The sequence below is a fragment of the Ascidia mentula genome, chromosome 4 (genome assembly GCF_947561715.1).
Source record: "Ascidia mentula chromosome 4, kaAscMent1.1, whole genome shotgun sequence".
NCBI lineage: Eukaryota > Metazoa > Chordata > Ascidiacea > Phlebobranchia > Ascidiidae > Ascidia > Ascidia mentula.
In genome coordinates, this window is record NC_138569.1 from 5,355,724 (window position 1) to 5,374,225 (window position 18,502).

Consider the following 18,502-nt stretch of genomic DNA (forward strand, 5'->3'; position numbering starts at 1 on the left):
TGCGGAAACCAGAAACATATTTAAATTCTTAAACACCAAAGTTGTCTGATTTAATTATTAAATGTATTTGTTGGTTATCTTTTTTTTTATTCATTTGTTTATTTTGCCCCCGCGAACACAAATTGAAACACATTATATTTGAGCAAATACTGGAGTTAAAGCTGTAAGGGTGTGGGCAAGGAGACGCTGAAATAACACGAGGGTTTTCAAAGTCAAGCGCTCCTTGAGGTCTATTATCTTGTTACAATGTTTACTTAAACAGTGGTATGACCATTTACGATCAAGTCCTTTTTCGAGATAAGTTTCCTACTAATCTGTATGCGATCTGTATACTTCTCTTAAATCCCTGTAATTTAAAAAAAGCATAACAACAATAGCCGAAACAGCCTTGACGGACAGGGGCAGCTGTAATTTTGCCTATTTAATTTTTAGGCACAATAGACAGGATAAAAATTTTTAGGCTCAATAGATAGGTCAAGTTTTGTAACCGAAGTGACATAGACGTTAATTTCCGATTGACTGAATTAAATGTAACCAATACGAGAATGTAAATGTTTTCAACCAAAAATTTTTATTCAGCGACTGCATGTCGGGTTAGCATTTTCCCCATGTGGAATAAATTTCTGTTTTCTAGTCCACCAGGAAATAAATTGTCACAAGGTGACAGTAAAGAACACCGGTGCAGTTTTAAATCATTAATTTATAAGAGGTGCGTTGAAAGGTCTTGAAAATACAGGGCGAAATGTAATTCTTTTAAAAAACTATTGGTTAAAAGAAACTAGGCGTTAAAAGAGAGGTGGTATGCTTTATGGATTAGGGGGCAACCAGACTTCGGAAATGCGGATTGCGACGCATGGCCGGTAACACCAAATGCGGAAAACACGAATGACTCGTTCTGCTTCGCTGAGCTCTATATAGTTCAGGAACGCCTTTCTCCGGTATCGTCGAAGTGGTCTTTAGATTCTTGTGAGCGGCGATTACACCGAGTTAGACTTAAACCAAGTGGTTTATTATTCTGTAATTTTTAGAGACCTTTTAAGTAACATTAATGTAGAATTGTATGACCTTTATACGTTGCTGTAAGTTGTAACATACGTAAAAATAAGTTAGTGTGTTTTCAGCATAGCAGGTGGCAGCGATTTAAACCAAAAAATAATTGCCTGATAATATGAATGAAATAGTCAAAAACACAATTTATTTTGACATTATATTTTGGCAACTATAAACATAAATGCGTTTAACCAGACCTTGGTTTTTATGCTTTTGTATAGGTATCACTTGTTTTTTTCCATTAGCAAACTTCCAGCTAAAGCCATGGAACATCTTCATTTTTTTTATCAATGGTAAAGTGAATTTTTTTTCAGGAATATCTTTTTAGGTGATTAGAAATCTTTCCTGGAGTAAATTGTCAACATCATGAGTTTCGTTCGCCAAAGCAAATTTCGCCATGTGTTCGGCAAAGCTTCCAGTGGCCAATATACAAACGTTAAGATCTCCAAAAACAGTGCTGATTCAAGTTTGTGTGCAGTGAACCCAAAATTTTTAGCGGTTTGTTGTGCCGGAACTGGTGGAGGCCCTTTTTTGGTACTTCCACTTTCTAAGGCAAGTTTACAATATTTAGTGCATGTATGTATTAAACATTAATTTATGTGCCTTAAGGGCAATTGAAAAAATGCATTTATCACAAAATTAGTGGATAAAAATTAAGTAGCACCTAAAGGTAGCAATTTCCAAGTTGCTTCTCTGCAAGTAATGTTAATAATGAAGTTGTCATGTAAATAAAATCCACCTTGCAATACCTTTCACATTCAAAAGATGGGTCCTGTGGTTTATTATTACATGTAAAGTTTTAGTGTACAACATAAAATCCCCCTATGCCTCACATTAAAAATATTTTTGGTCTGCAGGTTGGAAGGCTGGAGACTGACTATCCCTTAGTTAATGGACATACTCAGTCAGTTATTGACCTTGCTTGGTCCCCATTTAACGATAATGTTATCGCCAGTTGTTCGGACGATTGTACAGTGAAGGTGAGACTATGTTTTATTCAGTTTTTGTTCTTGAGATTGCAATTAACTTGATATTTGCTCTTTTTTATGACAGATTTGGGAAATTCCTGAACATGGCCTCACGAAAACTTTGGATGAGCCTGTAATTGATTTATTAGGACACGAGAAGCGTGTGAATATTCTGCTTTGGCACCCCACAGCATCAAACATTCTGGCTTCTGCTTGTATGTACCTTATATTATGAGCATCTCGGAGTTATAACTTTAACAACTTCTTAAAGTTTGAATAAACATTCACTGTGGAGTTGTGTTTTGTCATTGGTTAGCTCACCAACCGCTGGCAGCATTTAAAAAATAATTTTACATTCAACGTAGTATATATGTTTATTTGTATCCTTGTCTTTTTTACTTGAATGCACTACTTGGCACCAAATTTCTGTGCCAAAAAAAGTCGAATGAAACCAGCATAATTCTAACACTTTCTAGGTTCTGGTGGCAAGATAATCATTTGGCATGTGGAGGCTTCAGAGGCTGCATTTGAGATGAATTTCGACACTAGTAGTTTTGTTACCAGCATGTCTTGGAATGAAGATGGCTCTTTGTTGGCTGCTACCCTGAAGGATAAGCGGCTCCTGGTCATTGACATTCGTGCAGAGAAAATTATTGCGGCAAGTACCAATAGCCAACTGTTGATCACCCTTGTGATTGTTTTGCTATACAGATATATTGTACTTTTGCAGGAGACGGAATTTTGCACCGGATTCAAACCTGGCAAGTGCGTGTTTGTGGACAAGGGAAGAATTTTCACCACTGGTTTTACAAAAATGTCCACGCGTGTCTATGCCCTGTGGGACTCTGTGAGTAAATATGTTTACCAACTGAACAATAGTTGTGCAACTGGAAATTGTGGCATATTAATGATGAATATAGTAGATCTAACCAAAGTGCTTGCACATGTATATATTACAGTTTTAAATTGATGTACAGCCAATAAATTGTTCACCAATGTCATGGATGCACATCGGAGAAGATGTAGTGTTAGTTTAAATTGTGCTTTTTCATTAAAACAGAAAAATTTGAAAACCCCCCTGACGGAGGAGGAAATAGACCAAGGAAATGGAGTTCTCTACCCCTACTATGATGCATCCAACAAAATTGTGTTCACAGCAGGAAAGGTAGATACTGTATTTCTATTTATTATCTTTCTCTATATCGTGTCAGTTTTTCAAAAAGCAAAACATATATGTAACTAATATAATTTTGGTGAGGTGATTTTGCCCACTGTTTTGTGGTTATATGCAAATTCGTGATTTAGAAAAAAGCGTTTATGATAACAACTAAATTACTCCAACATACCTGCTATCCTTTAAAAAAACCTGTTTTAGGGTGATGCTGATATTAAATACTATGAGCTGACCCATGAAGAACCCTATGTGCACTTCCTGGCAGCCTATAGGGGTGAGAGGTCACAGCGTGGCGTGGCCTTTATGCCAAAACGTGCATGCAATGTTGTGGATAAGGAAATAGCTAGGTTTGTTGTTATTTTTTGTTTAACTTTTAGGACTGTATGATATTTTCCATGTTTGTAGTCTAATTAGGTTTCATTGGTAAACTTTTTGTGCCACAGTTAAGCTGCCATAAAGTGTATGCTAATTTAAAAAAAAACAGCTGTCTTTGCAATTCCACATGTGTCTATTAAGACAACCTTATCCATCCCAAACTGTCTTGTTGGTGTTTGTGAGTACAGTGTAGGTTTCTTTGCCAGGCGCAAATTTACCTGTGTCAGAAATGTCAAACATGGCAACCAAAAATGTTTACCTACACCCATACAAAAGGAGATCTATGGTGCACTATGCAAATGCTCCTTTCCAACTACAGGCTATTCGTAACAAAGCACACCTCGCTTGTTTCCTTGTAGCAGGCCAAGCACAGAATGTGGGATACAACATGAAATTAGTCAGTGCTCCGGTGCAGTCGGTGCTAGTGGCGTGGTTTTGCCTTATTTGGCATGGATCAAGCGGTCTATCTGAGCAGGAAATTAGTTCACAGGAACTGGTGATGTCACGCGTGCTCACCAGCCGGGCTTTTGCATTGGGGTGGGGAAGTGGTGTCAACAATAATAAGAACAATGCTTTGTCTGGCGGTGAATATTTTTGACAATGTTTCCTTGGCCATTATTGCTTTCACCAGACACACTTTTTTTTATGCGAAAGGCATCGGTACCTTATTTACCAACAGTGCTCTTAACTTATATACAATAGTTTGTATTGAATGTGCTTGCCCATATCATTTTAGGAAAGTGGCAGTAAAATGAGTATTCATATTCTTTCTTTTTACAGGTTCTACAAGCTTTGTCAGAGAGAGAGTTTGTGCGAAGGCATTTCAATGATTGTACCCCGAAAGGTAGACACCTATTTAAAGCAATCTACCCAAACTTAAAAATCAAATTTTGTATGTTAAATTTAATTCAAAGTTATGTAATGAATAGTAGTGACCACAATGCATAATGGTAGCTTGTTACCTTGTTTCACTGATGTTGTAGTTGGTGTACCAGTAAAACATACCTAATGCCTCACTGAACCAACAAAAGTCAATAGTTAATGCATGTACCAGTCTTGTTTGTTCGAAACAAACACACAGAGATGCCTAAGTTTACCTTATTCGGGCAGGTCCGCTGTGGAATAGGTTGCTTTTTGCAGCACATGTAAGAGTTGTGCAATGGATGTGCTTTGTAATGCACCGTACAACTTTAACTTTACAGGAAACAAACAATGATCATTGTCATACTGCACAGTGACAATACCAGTGTTACCTCAAAGTCACCTAATTTTATTTATAATATAGTGTGGCAAGTGTTAGTTTGTTCGGTGTTTTATTGTAAGGTGTTTAATTTTTCCCAAAGTGTTTAATAATTCTTACCATTCTTTTAGTCTGATACCTTTCAAGAAGACATATACCCCGATTGTCCAGGTGATGAACCTTCGATGACCGCAGAAGAATGGATTTCAGGCAAAAACGCATGTTCCAAACTCATGTCCTGGAAAAACGGTTTGTAATAAATAATGTTTGCTGTAGTTTAAACTTGACTGGTGTTCATTGTATCTTGCGATCATGTAGACCAGGGTTAGGCAAACTTTCTGTCTCACAGGCCAATAATTATCAGAAATTTACCGACCAAGGTTCCACATGAATATAAAATTGCTTGTTCGCAACTGTTTAATACAACTTTTACAGCCATGTTATTTAATGTAGTCTTTGCCAGAATGTAGTGAATAGAGCAAATTAATAAAATGGAACTTTTGTTAAGGCAAAAGTATGCAGGTGGACAAAGTGTCTCAAAATACCCAATTGGCATATTCAAATGTGGGACACACAAGACAAGCTAACTAATACGAAAACATTTCTTTTTCTTGACAGTGTATACTGAGATGAAAGGAAAGTCTGGTTCTACCAATACAGTGACCTCGAGCAAACCTCAACGAAGCTTGTCGAAGCTGCCACAAAAACCGGTGATCAGAGACAGGGGTGGTGAACAAAATGGAACCCAACTACCAGAGGTAAGTTTCCACTAAAACTTAATATAGCTTCCTACCCCAAATGTATTATGAACAGCTCTAAACATATTGTTTGTAGCTTGACGTCATGACCTAATCACATTTCATTGAATGCTATTTTGCTGCACCATGTGGCATATGAACAACCCTGGTACAATCCATTGACTGTACTGTAATGTATGGAAGTGAGGCATACTTTATTATTTAAACTCAATTATGTAGTGTTTTAGTTGTACGTTGTAGAGACCAATCGGGGAATTGCAATCAGTTTTTGGTTTTAATTTCACCATTCAAGCATTTGATTGTAAATTAGGATCCTGTGGTTTCTGATGACCCTCCACATTTGTGTTCTTCAGCAAGAACTCCTGTGAGAAAAACCGGAAAGCTTATATTGGCTCAAACCTTTTTTTCAGAAAAAAACAAAAACCTAGTTTTTTACGTGTTACAATTTTTGTATGGCATTAAGCAAGCCCCCACATTTGACAATCAACAGTTCTCTAAATTGAACTAATATTATGGACATATACTCACACAAAAACTGTAGCAGTGGAATAGTAGTTGGCATCCAGTTTGTACTGAAGCCCCCATAGCAAAGAATGCTGTGAAATAAAACAACAAAATTTAAATGTTTTTAAGTTGTAAGTTTATGTATTATTCCATTTGTGTCTCTTTTCAGGGTTTTAACCTGGATGCACTGATCGAAGATGTCCAGAAATTGAAAGCAACCGTCCGCAAGCAGAACCGACGGATTGCTAAACTGGAGAAGCAGCTCGGAGACGTTGTTGGTGATGAGGATGGTAAGGATGACTGCGAGGAGGAAGAAGAGTAATGGGCAGGATGGATAGAAAAGAGTTATCACAGTAAACACCCCTTCCATAATGTTGGTTCTAAATGATTATGCGTTGTTTTAAATGCAGAAACAAACTCCCGTCTTGCTACTTGCTTTACACAGATTCTGCATTTATTTCTACTGCGGCAAACCAGTGCTAGCCGCCTCTCGCACCCAATCACCCCCCCCCCCCACTGTTCACCCCAATGGGAAATCCCCTAAAGGGTTCCGGGGGTCTCTATGTGCCTGTAATCCCTCCCCAGTCCTCAGCACTTGCGCAATTCCTGACCCAGTGCGTTTAACCCTTATTACAGCCATTTTTGTAAAGTTTTCGCAGCATTTACTACTGCTAACCCTTTAGTTTTACCAAACCCTGTATGATTTTGAACCCACATTGCTTTACGTTATCTTTATCAAGAGTAAATTGTTGTAAATACTTCCCATCGCATCTTGTCGAAGAGGACCTCACCGATCAAACGTGTGTCATCACATCACAGTTAATAGAGCAAATTCGCCAACCATCGGCTGATTTCGAACTCGACGGAATGTATAACAAAATCTGACATTATAATCGTTTGCTCAATTATCCAAAAAATCAGCACACTCGTCGCTCAAAATATCTGCTTTCGATGATCTTAATTTCCTTGCTGTTAATTCAGTCAATATAAGTTCGTGTGTCCTGTATAACTCCTGTGAATGCATCTCGCCTGCCGCCATAGCCTATGATCCGTCCGCATAAGGGCGCTCGAGGTGGTTCACCATATACCGAAATCTTTCGTGCGCGGTTTTTGTTTCCAGCGGTTGATTGCGTTCTCATCGCCGGGCATTCCCCATCGTATTTGCGCGTGGCCAAAATACACGAAAACATTAAAATGCGCGTCAAGTGAAAATATCCCGTCTTTTCTGCGCCTTATTTAGCTCGACTCTAACTGTTCGCTTGCACTATTAACAGAAACGCGCTTTCTTCGTTACGCGTAACAATAATTTCCGTTTTGTGACGTCATGGAAGTTGAGAGTTCCAACTAAAACCTACTGCCCGGACGGCATATCGAGATTAAAATGAAAATTCCTTCGTAGATTTTTATGTCCGTGTGTTGTGTGTGTTGTCTCGTGACGTACAGTAGTAGCATGGTGACGTCACAGACAATCGATGAATACGTCACTGACGCCTGGCCACCTTCGCACTTAATTGGAACCAAACGAACAACCTCCGGCTGCAATTTCAAACCTACATTGTCAAATTTGATTTATCCCAACTGATTATGCAGTAAAACAAAAAAATCCTATGTGTGGTGACATCACAAAGACAGTGTTTTGTTACAATGGCGACCACGCGAATGGCTCCCCCTGCGTACAGTTGTGTATTCGGCTGCACTGTCTCCACAACTTTTCTCTCTATATTTTATATTTACTCAAGGCGTCCGCGATGGCAGATATCGTGTACATTTGGTGAATTAATAAAACTGCAACCGGAGTGGTATTGTTTTATGTACTAGCAGGCGCAGCAGCCTATAAACTAGATGCAACAACAACAGCTGTGTTGTAAACCCGATTTTTGCTGCCTAAAACGCTGTTAGCAAGATGGTTCTAATTCATGAGTACACTTGCTTTGTGGTGAAAGTCTTCGGCTAATACAATTTTTGGGCATTCATAACGATAATAACAGTTGTTTATCCGACCAAAATTATTCCCAAGTTCAAAATTGAGTGGAAAAAGAGTTTTAAGCTTGAATAAATGAACTACTTTGTACTAAAAATTACGGGTAAGAAACACTTTCCCATAAATAAGGCTTCACCAATAAAGCCAAACCTTAGGGGGCGCTAGGTGGTAGTGCATGGGTAGGCCGACTTGTACGAAAAACGCAAAAAAATCTTTTGATGCAGCCTGCACCAGAAAAAGGGGCCTTTCACTCGAATACGAATAAAAAAGCGTAATTCACATGATCCGAAGTACATTTCTTCAAAGATATTTTGATAAACTTTCAACAACCCAGCCCAACGACCTCTAACCTTTGCACCGGTTTAACATTGGCACTTTTTTCATGGAACACAATCAATATTAAGCACTGACTGGATTTAAGTGAGGTACCGTATTTCCTCGATTGTAGGCCGAGGCTTATAAGTTTTTTACCCTACCGTTTGTGATGCTTCACAATCGAGTGTGGCTTACATTATTTAATGTCACGGCCATATTTTGTCTGCGGCTCTGCGTTTTAATGAAATTTACCATCAACTCACTCTATCGTACCATTACGCTTTATTGCCCAATGTCGTCAGCGTATCTGACAATTTTAAACGACAGACTTGTTCTCGACTTTTGTTGTAGGGCACCTAAGTTTGCCATCAACATTTACGTGCGGCTTACATTCGAGTAAATGCGGTACCTGGTTTGGATGCTGCGAACGTGAGGCTTGTGATCCTTACAACTAATAGTTTAGGACCACGAAGTTAGAAATGACTTACGAACTGGTCTGCAGCCCAGTATTGCTGATCTCTGGTCAAGCCTGACAGCGCAAAGAAGCATGACCTGCCGTAATTAATTGAGCAGCATCTTGACACGAAAGACAACATTATGACGCAATAGGTAATACAATTGTGTCAATACTACTACTTGTGGAATTAACAATTGTTGGCATAAATTTTATGTCTAAATATGTTGATATACATGATCACAGCACGCAACACTTGTATTTACGCCGTATGACGCTTCTGTTTTAGTCGTTGCACAACCGGATTTCGTGTCTGATGGCACCCTTTTACCATGTAATCTTGAGGATAATTATACCCAAAAACGTATTTTGCTTATTTATGTCATCAAAATCCCTAGTTTTATTCGGGCTAGATTGAGCCCTTTAGGGTCTCTAAGCACTTTTGACTTTGGTAACCCATAAATGCACAATTGGTTGATCCAACCCAGTTCACAACCAATCGCTTTAACATACATAGCGCGATAATCTCTTTATTACTCAATTCTCATATGCATTATTATCAGGGTTTAAAGTTAAAAAAATATCTTACCGGGACGATTGAATTTACAGGAAAAAATAAACCATTTTGCTTTCATATATTATAAGTGAGATTTTCCAAATAAGTGAATAGGGTTTACAAAATTTAAGTTTATCATACCAATTTGAGACATACCAGCACATCGTTCCGGTATTCTTTCAACACTGCTTATGTCGTTATAAACAAAATGTTTGAGTGTTTTAGCTAGAGCACAGCAGAAAAGTGGCCCAAAGGATATTTCGTAAAATTTAATGATCCAAAACAGGTTTAGTTTCGGCCCACTTACGAGTCTTGATTCAGTTCCGGTTTCGGGTTCACCCAGATTACAAAGTATTGGTTCAGACTAAACCACCTTGCTATGTTGAACATTATAATGTAACCCTCACTGCTTGATCAGAAAACTCGACAGCGGTTAGGTATGACACCACTTTCATTACGCGACGCAAAAACTCAGCCAAAACTCACCGGTTTGTTCTCGGCTAAATGTCCACTGAGGTACAAAACCAAACTCGCCATGTGTCGCATAGTTTTAATGTTTTAGCTTGTGTAGTGAGGAAATAGCACACGGAAAGTAAATGTACTAGAAAAAATCAACAACCGTTCAGGACAAAACAACAGAAGTGGTTTCCTTGTTCCAACATAAACGAAAAACGCCCTATACGGCGACGCGTGCGTGATCACGTGATCGCTAAAATTGCAAATCAAACGCACAGGGGAAACACTAAAACAGCGATTCTGTCACGTTGTGTGAGCACAAACCAGAAGACAGTAAATTTAGCATAAATTTGTAATCTGCGAAAACAGCCACGCAAGGGCGCCAACGCGACTGCGCGATATTTACAGAGTTCACATAATCAACACATAATTCTCGACGCGCTGTTTGTGCATAGTTTTTTTTCTAGAAAAAGTTAGAAGCGGCTTGACGTCGAACGCGAAACAACGCTTCTTTGAGTTTGGACGGGATGACGTCACGTGGATGCAGGGTACGGCGATTTTTTGCTTATCCAGCAAAGTTACGCTGACGCTGCCGATGCAAATTGCAGATACGACAAAAGGTTTGGTTTTGCATCTGAATTGTGCGAAACAGGACAGACGTATCAACCGTAATACATCAGTAAAATATCAGTAAAAATATACACTTTTAAACGTAGGCCTTGATTTGCTTGTGTGGTGTTGGAAAAATGCGAAAACAAAAGAACCCAAATGGAAAAATGATCGTATATCATACTTGAATCATGCATTCCAATGAGCACTGAGAAAGGTTGGACCTGAAAACAATTTTCTTTGTATGCTTTTATGTCACAAGAAAAGGGTTCAACAGCTGACACTTCACAAAGTTAGGAAATAACATCTTATACTCAGTAAAGCGAAAAAGGGAATTCGTAACCTTGTGGATGTACACAATGGTGTACAGTTTTTCGAAACCAACACAAGTTTTCGGCCGATCCACTGAAAACGTAACACGAGAGAAATTAGAATGCAATTCAGCTCGCTGCTTTAAACATAACCTTCTGTACAACATTGCGATAGGCCAAAAAATTGGCAATTATGTTTTTGCATTTTTACGTTGCATTGTGAAAGATGCAGTGTGTACGTTCTGCACTATGGCGCGTAGATCATGCACGAATCTACAGTATTAGGCTCTTGCCTTTCTCCGTGCGAAATATGTAAGCGCACGCAGAAAAAACGACGTAATCCAGTGCAAAATTTTATCCGGTGCAAACTCGCATTGAAAATGCCGGAACGCTATGCTGAAAACGAATATGGAATCATAAAAGCACTTGTGATGAGTAAAGTACTAGCAGAACACAAGTTATCTGCAATACCACGAGTCGTGCTTCACCGAAACAGACCGACAAACTAAACAAATTCCCGCCCCGCCTAAACGTGTAGAAATTCTTTTAGTTATTTAACCTTTTAACGCTCCAAAAGTATGGCTTTTTTGCAATGTGATCAATGCGGTCTGTAATGCTGCTTTATATTCAATTAAAGTCCATTTTCTTCGGAATGTTCTTACTTACTGCTTGCAATAAACAACACAATTTGTTCCACACAACAAATCAGTGAAAACGTGCCCCAAGTTTTTTCAAAATACGACTTGATTCACTGTTGCATCAGCGCGCTAAATGCAAGAGCAACGATTCAGGTAGTCTAAAAAAAGCCTCCGGCGACTCAATAAGATCGTTACGTCATAGGCTTCGTTTACGTCATAGCTCTACACGTCGCAAACATAAGGGCTCGGTTATACTGTAGTGGGCGGCAACAGCAACGTGCATAATGATTCGCCACGAGGGGGCGCTCTCGAGCCGAGACAGGGTCGGCACTTATACACACTTGGTTTGTGTGCATGAGGGGACAAACATATGACAAACAAGAAACAGTTGATCGAGAAGCAATTGTTATCGTAGAAGTCGTGCGTCACAGTGACAAGAAGCAAAGCGAGAAGAAATGCATATAAAATCATCGCGCCGCTTAGCGTTTTAACTTGCCGCCCTTCTTCTGCTCCGTTTCGTCGCCAACACTCTCTTGTGAACGCAAACAGTGCGGCCTCTCACTCAAACCCGTGTCCCACTCCCATTTCTCGAGCACCCAGGGCAGAAACTTTGCGATGTTCTTCTTCTTGCGCCCGTAGTCTCCCCACAAGTGCATCCATATAGGCTGCGGGTCGTCTTTGGGCCAACGCGCTTTTACCACGTTCTTGTCGCCGCGCCCGAGCTTTTGACGCAGGATGCCCGTCACCCACACGTCGTCCATTGGCAAGAGTTTGGTGACGCGCGACATGGCGTACAGCGCTTTGGCCATGGCCACGGGCATAATGTAGAAGCCGCCGCCGCAGTAGGAGGGGTAGTGGTCGACCGGATATTCTTCGGGTGACACATACCACTTGCTCGTGTTGTCTCGATTCGGTTCCACCTTGAGAGAGTTGTACAACGTAAGTCAGGTTTCAACATTGGACGTTCGAAATAGGAGATAAATTGTGGCTGGAGGTGTTTGGTTTATGGTGCATTTAAACGTGCAAATATTCGTGTTTAAACTAAACAGCCGATATCATTTGATGAAATTTAGACTTAAAAACAGGTGTCCTAATATTTAAACATATGTCCTTTTATAAGCCGTGTTGGCATACATACGATAAATTCAAGGAAGTTATGCATAAATCGTTTTTTGACAAAAGGCCTTTTTTACAAGAGTTACACCAAGCTGCACTGATGAGACCTTGTTGGTCGAAACAGTGGCCATCTGTATGCAGCTCTCAGAAAGCTTTTACAACAGTTAAAGGTTGGTGAAAAGTTTCGATTAATGCGTCCAAGCATGATTCGGAAAATCCGGGTCCACCTAAACTCTTACTTGCTTATCAACGTAGTAGATGCAGTAGATCGGAAGCGATCGGCGAAGTTCGGACATGTTCGGAACTCGACTGAGCTTGCGCTCGTAGTAGAGTTGCGTCTTGATCTCGTATTCGAGGAAATCCATCACGCTGGAGAACTTCACAACAAAATCGTCGTCGGCCGAAGCGTACAGGTAGTCGGCGGGAAGGTACGTGGCAGCCCACTGCATCGCCGTTGCGACTTTGATCGGCATGTTCCTATGTGAATGAAACAAGTTTGCTCATTCAAGTTTTTTTTTTTCATGATTATCACAATACACAGAGCAATGTTTCGTTACTTGGGAATAGTGCGCTTATATTTTGCGCCTGATCCAAATTGAAACAAATCAAACACTTTGAGAAAACTCCTCAAGCGGTTTTCAGCCGGCAATAAGTAGGTTTGAAAACTGCAAAGACGCCAATTCAGACCACAATAGTAAAACAGCTGGCATTGTTATGCAAGAAAGCGGTAAAATGCTAAACATTCTTTCTTAACCAACTCCACCCAATTGCACGCCCAACATCACAACAATCACACTCAGCAATGAGTGAGAGGATTCGTTACCAATATATGCGCAATAGAGCATCATCGTTGTAAACGCAAGTCGCATCTGTAAAATTTCCTTACAATCTATATTAAAAACCCTGGAGTCGCATGACAAATATCTGTTTGTGGTCAAACGATATATTTCGATGTTGTATTTGTAACAACACGGAAAAAGTTGTTAGTGTAACATTGTTTTACGACCATTTTAGACTGATATGTTAGATCAGTTTTAATTATGGTCGATGACCAACTTCGGGCGGCTGTTCAAAGTACAACCTTCGTCAGCCCGGAACTTCACGCAAGTTCCCGAATTGGTTGCAAAATAGACCAAGGCGTGGGCAGAGAGTAGTGTGTAGTGTGACTCAGAACAAGTCGGGCGAAGTTACTGCCATATTAAGTTATGTATATACACTCAATGGCTTGCACACATGAAAATGTTCGTTTTTTTCCAATTCATCACTAAAGCGCAAATGCAACAAACAAGTTGTCATTTTCCTTTGCCTAAATCATGCAATAAAGTATAGCGGTTGCTAATCGCCAGTTTTTCGTCTGGAAGTTGTGAAACAATCAATAAAAACTTCTAAAAATATCAGTTTTATGGTAGCATGCCTACAAGTAATGTTTGACGCTTGGACGTGTTTACATTGGTGAAATATGGTTCGAAGCACAACAATGCGGGTTGTTATTAGACCAGTGACGTAATAGCGAGGCGGAAATAAGGCCTGGAGACTTTCAGAAGATCGGCAATTCGATTGTTTGGTGTGCTGTTGCAGAGAACCCAAGGCATGGTCTTAAACAAGCGGTTTTTGCGGCCCGTGAAGCACATCCAATTCGTTTACTTTGCTATTAGCGGGCCAACATTGATGTGAAACCCAAAACAAGGACGTCGGAGAAATATTTCGCATTACCTTCACCTTCATTTATGTTACAACTTAATATGGTCTTAAAACAAAGGGCGCCCATGCAGTCACAAACACATCTCAGGAATAAAGTATCTGTCATTTTCCAATACGACGACCTTAAATATACGGACAAACCTTAGAAATAACGACGGTACGGCCTTGCTATATTTCAGCCTATGAATAGTTTATTTGGGACTGTTTATAACCCACACTAACTACATTCCAAATACACCGTCTATTACTATTGTTGACACTCACGCATCCCGCGAGCTGCTTTGTAAGTTTCTTTGCCTTTGGGAAAAATTCAGTTTGAGGTGCATGCTTTATCATTGATTGGACTGCAACGATTTAAACAAAAACATATCTCGTATACCATAATATGCGGCGCGTTTTTGGCAAAAGAATTACCATGGCCTTGGTAAATATGCCTAACTAAATGCGGCTCAACGTTAAAGAGAAGCTTTTGAACAAGTGACTGAGAACAAAGTGTTCCTGCGTTCTTATTTGTCTCTAACCGTACGTCATACTCTTCACACAGTGAGTTTGTTGAAGGCATCAGCGTTACGTCCCACGCCTTATTCAGTAACCAAAGATACTTCTTGCAGTACCAGTTTTAATCGACCAGTAAACTGGTGAGTAAGTATGACGGCTTTTGTTAAAGTGTATTCCTATGGTGGTTTCTGTGTCCAACGGTGTACAAAATACTTGACACTTCGACAAATGATTTTTGACCAAGATTTCATTGCCAACAGCAATTTGACTTCACGCACGATAGCCTTGTTATAAAAAGGCGAATTTTAATACCACGTATACGTCCCACGAGCTTGGAAATTCTAAACATTGATTCAGGAAAACACGACAAAGGCCGATTTTCTAAACCAGTGACGTAAAAATTGAAAAAAGTCAATACGAAATATGCAAACATTTTACCGATAACCGTCGGGTCCGTCATACTGCAGGATGTCTCCAAACTTCTTGTTCTCCTCATCCAACTTCTTCTGGACTTCCGGGTCCTCCACTGCCCCGATGATAAAAACTTCCGAGATGCGGACTTGATTAAGGTAGAGGATTTTCCCCCACGTCTGTCTCACAGCATCCCGGCGATTGAAGTTGGTGGCGCTCGATTTGAGGACGATCACCAGCGACCACTTGGGATCTGGAAGCAAAAAAAACGTTGCTGTGTTGCCAGGAACATTCTAAACTCTGGTACAAGAGCATACCAACGGTTTCCAACTTTTTGGAGTCACGGATCCTGTTTGTAAATTGTCAAGCCTGCGGACCTCTTTACGATAATTTACACTGGACGTCTTTTCACAAACTATAAGTTATATATTTCTTTGAATAAAATAATGGATGTGATGAAACAAATAGGAAAGTTAAAATTGCTTTGAACGTTTTCATTTAAAGACCCCCTAAAACCATCCCACACGAGATTATTCAAACGCTGTTGCCTTCAAACACCTGAAAATTTTGCGAAATCTAGTGTTAATAAAGGAATCAGTCTGTTACAAAATACTGCCAATTTACACAAATAGGCGTTTTACAAATCCCACCAACCCACACAGATACTCACAGTACAGTTCGTCCTGTCGCATGTGGTTGCATTCTGATCCGTTGACCGGCTTATTGACTTCACCCAGGACTCGCCACGGGTTAAGGTTGAAAGTCATGGGAGGTCGCGGTATCGTCATGTTGCTCGCGAATATCGGGGGCAAATCAGTCACCGGACCCAGCATGGCTTCCCGTTCACTCCTAAAAAGTCGTTTGTTAGAGAGTTTCTTTCAAGAAATTATAATGTTCCTTAGGAATCGTTTCATTTTATGTGGTTTAATGAAAGAAATGGGCGATGTGAGTATCAATCCAAACGCCAAATACCATAAAACTGAAAAAAAATGAAATCGAAAACAGTGAAATGGTCACCAGCTACAATGAACCGCAGTAAAGTGGCGCGAAAATTTGCCAGCATAAGGGCTTCACGAAACCACAAGCAAACGTGCTTACTCGTCGATCCTGGAGTCGATCTCGTCACCGTAGTCCAACGAAATGTCAACCACCGGTTCTCTGTTGCTGTGGAAGTCGCGCATTCGGAACAGTGACCTAAATATTGAGGTCAACGTCAGTATAAGTTGATAAAGTGGCCACTTAGACGCCACGCACATTTTATTCGCTTGGTTTAAGATGTGTGGTGAAATACGTAGAACGTTTCCAAAACAACCTTAAGTTAAAAACGTACCGTATTTTATGCACGCACTGTTCATACCTCTGTCAGATTAACATTAGTGCAAAGCGGAAACAGGCTCAAACGTGCCACAATAACATTTAACGAACTGGTGTAAGTGTCACGACACCGCGCATATAGCACTGGGCTGCCCCAGTTTTTACCGCACGCATAACAGAGACAAGCCTTTTCCGTGTCCTAAATTATTTATACACCGCCATACACGAGCCGTTGTTTGGGCCCGGCGTGACGTCACAATCAAAACACGTCAGGGCCTGGAGGGTTTCCCAAGATTTTGACAACGTTTGTATGGTCTTGTGACGACTGCTCGTCAAACTAAAGGCGCGAGTGTGAAAATATTTAAAGACGGGCTGTTACGTCTCTCCCAAGCTCTTGGTCATTTGCAACGCCCATGTAAGCCAAATTACCTCGGGCTTAGACATGTTATACCACAGTACAACACAGAATAGATACCAAAAATGTGCACAAATCGATTTTAAATATACATAATAACATACTTTAAATACCACTCGATTTCAACAACAGATTGTTTTTATATTTCAGGTGTGCCAGTGCATCATTGTCACGGTGCATTAAGTTGCTGCCAACACTGGAAAGGCGTCATTTATAATTTAGGCTGTCTGTCGGCAACGAAACCCGGAACTCTGCCTCACGTCAAAGCGATTAATTGATTTTACCATTTGAAACCGTGCTAACTAATGAACAAATATGTTCATATCAATCAATCTGGTGCATCATTCAATTTCAATTTTGTGCATCATTCAATTTCAAGAACATATTACTTCTAACAGAGAGTTATTACATATACAGTTCGTATAACTCTTTGATTGAAACGGTAATGCACAGTAAGCCCACTTAGTGTGTGCATAGATTTCATCCAGCCTATGCACTCGCAGGCCTTCCTAAGCAAGGCACGGTTTGGCAGAAGTGCCACAACTTATATGTGGAATTACCTGGCTTCGAATTTGACTTTTTGAATGACAGGGGTGAGTACGAAGAGTGTGTTGATGGAAAAGATGTAAAAAAGCATCATGAAGGAGAGGAGCGCGAGGATTCTCCTCTTCTTCAGTTTGAAGACGCGGTGGTGACCCCGAAGGCAGCTGTACAGAAATAACCACCGTATTGGCTTGGTTTAAGCGGAAAATGTTATTTAACCATAAATTGTTTTTTTCTAATCTTAAGTACAACAGCCGATGTTAGAACGGAGGAATTAGTTTCGATTGCATTTTTTCTGCATAGGCGCCCGTAACTTACATCTACACAATACGGGAGGCCATGCTGGGCACAAGACTGTGTAAAGTTACAAAGAAACAACGTCCAACCTGCATGATGCTGCAACTGACTGACGTAGAGGTTCAGTGCGTAACCATAGGGGCGACTTTGAAATCCGTTCGTTCCAGATGCGGCTCGCTTGCAATTGGATGTCGCTTGCGTTTTGTCCCACATCGAACCGGTTACACGGCAGGAGCCGCTTGTTCATCCATTCACTCATTTAAGCTAGAAACTACATAGCTGGAAAATGCAAAATCACATTGTTGAATCAGTAGGTTTTGTTATAGGTCGGTTACAGTTTATCGTCGGCCTGCATTAAAATTAAGTGAATCGAGTTCCAACAGGATATAGAAACGCGTTCTTTGGTCTGACATGGTGATATTATCTCAATGCTGCAAAATCAGTATATTCAAAGTCTCAACTCAAATTACGTCTGCAGCCACGAAGGATCACCGAAATGCCTTGCCTGTACTTCACTGACATATGCAATATGATACCTTATACGTGGTTTGCAACAAGCAATAGTGTTAGACATTTGCTACTGCAATCTACATCCAATATACGAATTATTACGGGACAAAAACACCCAATGGCAAAATTCCTACCTCACTCACTGCAGCGAGGGGAAATAAGAAAGGAAGGCGTTCCCTGCGACATAAACAAATCACATGCGGCCTCGGATAGTTTCTGAATAATGAACAGTTGCGTGCATTTAACGATCGCCTTCGTGGTGATGGAAATGTCGCTTGTTACCCTCGCCATTGTCCATGGTAATACAG

General features: G+C 40.3%; 2 protein-coding genes across 2 annotated transcripts; one reads left to right on the forward strand and one right to left on the reverse strand.

The window, feature by feature from the left end:
* The first annotated feature begins 1,356 nt into the window (after positions 1–1,356).
* Positions 1,357–7,865, forward strand: LOC145899603 (coronin-1C-like). Its single transcript, XM_082988462.1, has 11 exons — positions 1,357–1,602; positions 1,908–2,030; positions 2,104–2,233; positions 2,495–2,676; positions 2,749–2,865; positions 3,079–3,183; positions 3,394–3,539; positions 4,348–4,411; positions 4,939–5,056; positions 5,426–5,565; positions 6,239–7,865. The coding sequence occupies exons 1-11, from the start codon at positions 1,417–1,419 to the stop codon at positions 6,389–6,391; spliced, it is 1,464 nt and encodes a 487-aa protein (XP_082844588.1). The 5' UTR covers positions 1,357–1,416; the 3' UTR covers positions 6,392–7,865.
* A 2,046-nt stretch (positions 7,866–9,911) lies between these two features.
* Positions 9,912–17,959, reverse strand: LOC145897811 (uncharacterized). Its single transcript, XM_082986258.1, has 7 exons — positions 17,774–17,959; positions 17,405–17,551; positions 16,214–16,309; positions 15,786–15,964; positions 15,143–15,368; positions 12,745–12,982; positions 9,912–12,309 (listed from the first exon to the last, which is right to left on the reverse strand). The coding sequence occupies exons 1-7, from the start codon at positions 17,941–17,943 to the stop codon at positions 11,869–11,871; spliced, it is 1,497 nt and encodes a 498-aa protein (XP_082842384.1). The 5' UTR covers positions 17,944–17,959; the 3' UTR covers positions 9,912–11,868.
* Between the last annotated feature and the right edge of the window lie 543 nt (positions 17,960–18,502).

What these genes read in the sequence shown, in the direction of transcription:
- LOC145899603 (XM_082988462.1), top strand. Translation starts at nt 1,417, where the DNA reads ATGAGTTTCGTTCGCCAAAGCAAATTTCGCCATGTGTTCGGCAAAGCT. An exon ending in GTGGATAAGGAAATAGCTAG is followed by an intron (nt 3,540 to 4,347) that starts GTTTGTTGTTAT and finishes TTCTTTTTACAG; the next exon opens with GTTCTACAAGCTTTGTCAGA. An exon ending in ACTCATGTCCTGGAAAAACG is followed by an intron (nt 5,057 to 5,425) that starts GTTTGTAATAAA and finishes TTTTCTTGACAG; the next exon opens with TGTATACTGAGATGAAAGGA.
- LOC145897811 (XM_082986258.1), bottom strand. Translation starts at nt 17,943, where the DNA reads ATGAGTGAATGGATGAACAAGCGGCTCCTGCCGTGTAACCGGTTCGAT. An exon ending in TCAGTTGCAGCATCATGCAG is followed by an intron (nt 17,552 to 17,773) that starts GTTGGACGTTGT and finishes ATTTCTGTACAG; the next exon opens with CTGCCTTCGGGGTCACCACC. An exon ending in AAAGTCAAATTCGAAGCCAG is followed by an intron (nt 16,310 to 17,404) that starts GTAATTCCACAT and finishes CTCAATATTTAG; the next exon opens with GTCACTGTTCCGAATGCGCG.